Consider the following 6,000-nt stretch of genomic DNA (forward strand, 5'->3'; position numbering starts at 1 on the left):
CCACAACTGCCGGCTTTGCTTCGAGCTGCAGAATTGCAACGGCTCTGCAAAGCTCTCCCTGCAGTGGAGCTAAGCACAGCGGGAGCCAGCTAGGTTCTCACCTGGTGAAAATGACGCAGAGGCTAAAGTGTCATGAACATTAGTAAAATTCATATTCTAGAAATCCACAATTATTTTCAGTTTTTGATCAAAACAGATACTGAAGAACTACATCCACTTCATTAATAGCAAACACTTACTACAGAAAGAGACAGTAATATTAATCTTCCATTTTACTGTGTCAAATGCACAGAATTATTCATCATGGATACTATTTATATACCCATGTACTACTAAGTGAAAGAATGCTTTCATCCTGGTTTTATCATTTCTAGATTAAATCAGTTTTTCTATTTCCTCCAGTCAGCAGCTCAGCCCCACAGTTTTCTCTCCAAATGACAAGCAATTCTTTTAAGCACATTGAATTATTTTTTCCAGGTGGTAGTTCAGTTGAAATTAAATGTTACTCTTTCATATTGCTCAGTAGTACAGCTGTAGCACACAAAGAAGGATGACAACTTTAATATTCTAGCTAACTTGAAAAACAGGATTTAAACAGAAGACTGTTTAAATTCAGAGTGTTGCTTATTCAAAGCGAGCCCTGGCACCCAGCACCCCTTTTTCCTCGGACGAGGACGTAGGGAGCATGGGGAGGAAGGAGAGGCTGCGGTGAACCCACGGCAGCGCGAGCGAGGCCGCGGGTCAGACCGCACCGCAGACACGGACAGATGACGGCTGCGCAGCGGGGTGACGGCGTTTGTGTGCTGAAGGCTAGAAAGGGCCTCTGGAGCTCACCCAACCAGCCCAAGACCCACTCAGGCTTCAAAATCAACTCGGCAGTGGAAGCTTTGGTTTTTACTGTTATTTTTAATCTCTTAGTGGTTTGATTTCCCAGCAGCTGGTGAAGGACACGGTTACCTCGATCGCCCTTGCACCAGCCAAGGCTCTGGTCTCCCTGTGAGCAGAGCGAGGTCCCCAGCTGGCAGGGAAAGACAGGCATCTATCTTCTTTGCGTGAGCAAATGTCAAGAGGAGTTGTGAAGGGAAGGCAAAGAAGGTGTCTCTTACCAAAGAGGCCACTCTGCCGGCGCTCAGCACTCACCTCGCTGGCTGTAAGCCCGAGTATACGCACACTCATGACCGTTTGGCTACAGGGATAAAATGCCCTTTGATGCAACAGAGACTTCACTACCCTAGTATTAAACTGCATGATTACTTCATATGAAATCTTTCCGTTTCCTTTACTTTGTCCATATCGGGTCAGTTAAAAACCAACATAAATGGGAAAAACAGAAGAAGGTCAAATTAATCTCTACCAATAATTATAGAAGCTCACTGGATAAAGTCCAGCAGGAGTAGCCACATGCTCAGGTGTTATGCTGAGTGAAACTTGCACAGATGGGTAAAAGATAAAAAATCTGAGATATTTCCTTGATAAATGTAGAAGAAATAGCTCAGGTATTTTCATCTGGCAGGAACCACAAGCACTGAAGCACCAACGTTTTACAAAAATCACATTCTATAATTTTGCAAATTGCTAACAAATGGGAAAGATATCATTAGTAGAGATTAAAGCAAATAAATCCACACTTATGAATCTGCTTTACTAGCCTTTATCTGAGATGCTGCTTCGTCTAACAGTGGAACAACAGTGCCTCCTAATGACCAAAAGCGTAACTCTTTCAGGTTCATGTATTTATTTGTCCGTATCTCATTTTGCTTGTCTCTGATAGCTTATGTATTATTTCGACTACAGTATCTCAACGGATCTCTCTGCCAAGAAAGCTTTAATATTGACCTTCAAAATTAAAATACTAGTAAAGAACGAGCATAGATATCCCCTACCAGAATATTCTGTTCTTAATTTGTAAGCAAAAAACCTCAGTGACAGTAAGACCTGAAAAATGAATGTCTGAGACCCCAAGGATACCTGGAAATACAGTGCTGGAAGTGTTCCTGTTACTGCAGTTATGACTATATGTAATGAGCAGTGATCCATGTAATGTCTCAGTTAAGCACACATGTACTACTTTTCTTAACTGACTGTGAAAATTATTCACCAAATAAAATTAACATTTTCCCTCTTCTCTGCTATTCCAAAACAGGTCCCGACTGCTTCAGTTCTAAGAATCTTGCACTGCAAGCCCAGAAAAAGATCCTGAGTAAAATGGCAACCAAAACCATGGCTAACATGCTAATCGACGACACAAGCAGTGAAATCTTCGATGAGCTGTACAAAGTAACAAAGGAACACACAAGAAACAAAAAGGAAGCCCATAAAATTATGAAAGACCTGATTAAAGTGGCAATAAAAATCGGGATCCTCTATCGAAACAATCAGTTCAACCAAGAAGAGCTGGAAATCGTAGACAAGTTCAGGAAGAAGCTGAACCAAACTGCCATGACGATTGTCAGTTTCTACGAGGTAGAATACACTTTTGACAGAAATGTTCTTGCAGAACTTCTGAATGAATGTAAAGACCTTGTGCACGAACTAGTAGATCGACACCTGACACCGAGATCCCACGGGCGCATCAACCATGTCTTCAATCACTTTGCAGATGTGGAATTTCTAACCGCCCTTTACAGTCTTGATGGGGATTGTCGGCCATACCTCAAAAAGATCTGCGATGGCATCAACAAACTTCTTGATGAGAAGGTCCTTTGAAACTACGCTCAAAAATAAGAAGCCAACCAAAAACTTCTCTCTAGAACCCTTCATGAGCCACGGTGAACAAGCGAGCTTCCTTCCCACCAGTCTCTTACTACAGTCTCCAACAGGGGCCAGAAAGTGCTCACCAGGCTCATGATGAAGTAGAAAACTTAAATCAGAAAGCTATCAATTTTAATGTTTTGTTCAGATAATTCAGTTTTCTCCAAGGAGCAGAGAGAACAAGGCTGCTGATATATATTGTTCGGGAACAGAGTGCTATACACCATGATCTTACTAGCTTTGTGTTCAAGGCTGAACACGTGAAAAGAAAGTAAATTCAAACGCATGGCTATGTAAAAATAGACAGGTGAAGGCAAAAGAGCAACGCATGGAATTTACACCCAGGCCCTTGGTGCGTATGTTTTTATCATTTCCACGCTAACTGAAAAAGCTTAGACAGAAAGTAGGGCTGTAATGGATTAAGCTCACTCCTTTCAAAAGGATCAGGAATCAATATGAGAAGGCATCTCTGATTTTACATGGTATTTATGTCTAATAGGGGAATAACAAATAATACAGAGTAGAAGTAGGAGAAAATTTAAAGAACTGCTCTATGAAGCAATATTTTCATTAGAGTTTAGTTTTATACCTGCTAATAACAGAGAGAAGGTTTCATTTTAATTTTGAAAAGCAGCTCAGCGCTTCGAGCTCAAAGGTAGCCAGAAAACTAGATAAAGTAGTACATTAGGTTCCCCACTCTCAGGGTTTGTGTATTCGGTAAAATCAGACAAGTTTAGGCTGAAGGTTGTGCTGCTGTTTGTGCTCTTACTGTTTTGCCTGACAGAACAAAATACTCTTTGTGAAGATTTTGAAATTGCAGTTGTGAAGAGAAGCATGACTAAGACACCAATGGAGCAACAAAGTGACGCTTACAACCCCCAACCTCAAAATATTCAGCCTAGATAAAACTCTCGGTTTAACATGTCCATGATGTTAATTTGTTCCTACAGTAAAACAGAGGTGATAAAAAAAGCTACCCCATCCACTATGCTTGCAGTGCCATCCAAGTGTAGTATATCCACAGTGGTCTTAAAAGAACAGTCTTAATGACTCTGGTGAGCTTCATCAATGATTTTTTGTTCGGAATGTTTTCAGTGACTTTTTTCTTTCTTTTTTTAAACAAAATATACTGATGTCTTCAAACTGAAAATATTTTGCAAAGAAATACTGGTTTCTGTACAGTTTTGTTAGCATTAAGGGAGAACAGGAACAGAGCAGATACACCAGCGTGCCACCTGCAGAATCTTGCAGCTGGGCAGGTGCTGACTGACCCTAAGGAAAAGAAGTATGTTTGGAAATCTCTCCTCTCCCTGCCCTCTACGTCTTATCCTCCAGACTCACCTCTACCTACTGACACTTCAGTATCATCTACCACCTCCTTTTAGTTGACACAGATAGCAGACAATCCCATTATCTGGAGGTAACACCTTCCATATCACGTATATTATAATACAGAGATGCATGTACTTGAAAATTGACAAAGCAAGAAAATATATATTTGAAAGCCATTCCTCTCTAAGGAAAACGTCCAGTGCTGATCACTCATTACTTCAGGATAAGAAAACTTTATGTTTCTCATTTAAACTCTTAAATACAATGGGGGTAGAGAAAACTGCTCAAAATTTTATTATTCTGCCTTTCTTCACCGCAGAATAACTGTATTTTATCTCTTGCAACAACAATTTTGACTATCACACCTTTATACAGTTGAGAATACACATACCCATATGAGGTATACACTTGGGTTGTGCTAGATGGACTTCTATCTGTTCCCAGGGAACTCATTTTGGAGCACAGTAAAAATGGCAGCACAAGACTTTAGCAGAGCAGTTCGTAACAATGTAAATTTTCCCCAGGTATTTCCTTTAACCATAAAAAGTATATTTAGTAGCAATGAAAGTGGACAATTCCTTTGCAACACCGCACAGTAATAAATGCCAACATTTGGGGTTGCAAGTTCATCCATTCGCAGAGCCATATTTACATGCACCATTAGCTGCATTTTTTCCAAGCACGTACTTGTCAATTAATGCTTTTGAACAGTATTTATTGTATCCAATACTCCTGTCCCAGTGCACACGTCAGATTTTACGTGTTTGTTTCACTTGTGGCAAACAAATTTAAGTTCTTTTTTTAAAGCCAGAAAAAGAGAGATTGTTCAACATTCAAGGTGTCCAAAGGAAAGGGATATCCTGTATCTGTGACTTTCTTTTTGTGTGTTGCAAGTATCAATATTCAGATTCTGGTATTTTAGACACACCAGCTGAACATCTGTTGCTTTATTTATAAATCTGAGTAGCCTTAAGGAAAGAGAGTGTTTTCAAGTATTTCTCATACTTGCATATCCTGTATATTCATTGTTTACTTTTGTACTTGTAGCTTGGTATGTAATAACATTGCTAAAATATGGGCAATGTTCAGGTCACCTTAACTATATGATGTATTATCATATTTGTGGATTAAAAATGTGTGATTACTGCCCTTTTTGTTTCCTTTTGATTTATTTATTCTACCATCCAATGTAAACTGAAATTAAGCAGTAAGAGGAGGGAATTCATGTAACCTAAGTTTTGTCACCTTCAACTTCTGCAACCTTAATGCTCTTTCATGACCAGATTTTGTGAAGGCAAGAGGTAGGTAGATAGACAGTTTAAAGGTTTAAAAGAAAACTGGAAATCCACATTCCTGTTGCATCACACACAGGCAACACAAACATGCGTCAGCAGCAAATGAAACTTCTGATTTTCCACAAAGTTCTCAAGCACTTGAGCTAACAAATGACAGGACTCAATGTGTTTACTAGCGCAGTTCAGTCACCAGGCTCAGAAAACTCCCTCACAAGCCATGTGGAGGAAATAGCACAGGCTTCTTACCTTCAGGTACCAGCCTCTCCTCAGGCTCAGCCTGAGCAGTGCCTAGAACATACACAAGCAGCCTGAGTCAGGGCCAGAGCAGATGTAACATGCTAGCTCTCTACAAAGCACCTTCTTGCAAGTTTTCCATGACATATTTAGCTCAGTTTAGCTAAAAGTGATTTAAGTTAGACAGAAGACACATCTCTGACAGATTCCAAATCCCTGCCCTAAACATGGAGATGCTAGAACCTATGCTAGAATGTTTTAGCAACAGCAAGCATATATTCTCCTATCCTTATTCCCAGAAAAGGCAAACAGTTTTGGCTGAAAGAGCTCAGGATTTGCAGACAACTCACATAGCAATTATACTGGAAGCAATTAAAGATTGGCACAA

The 6,000-nt window shown here is 40.0% G+C and overlaps 1 protein-coding gene across 1 annotated transcript in view; it reads left to right on the forward strand.

The window, feature by feature from the left end:
• Positions 1-5,232, forward strand: part of TNFAIP8L3 (TNF alpha induced protein 8 like 3) — a 49,429-nt gene extending 44,197 nt beyond the window's left edge. The window contains exon 2 of the mRNA XM_052808821.1: positions 2,144-5,232. Coding sequence (XP_052664781.1) covers positions 2,144-2,706 — 563 coding nt within the window. The 3' untranslated portion in view covers positions 2,707-5,232. The remainder of the gene's footprint in view (positions 1-2,143) is intronic.
• The last annotated feature ends 768 nt before the right edge of the window (positions 5,233-6,000 follow it).

Source organism: Harpia harpyja, chromosome 14, assembly GCF_026419915.1.
Source record: "Harpia harpyja isolate bHarHar1 chromosome 14, bHarHar1 primary haplotype, whole genome shotgun sequence".
Taxonomy (NCBI): domain Eukaryota; kingdom Metazoa; phylum Chordata; class Aves; order Accipitriformes; family Accipitridae; genus Harpia; species Harpia harpyja.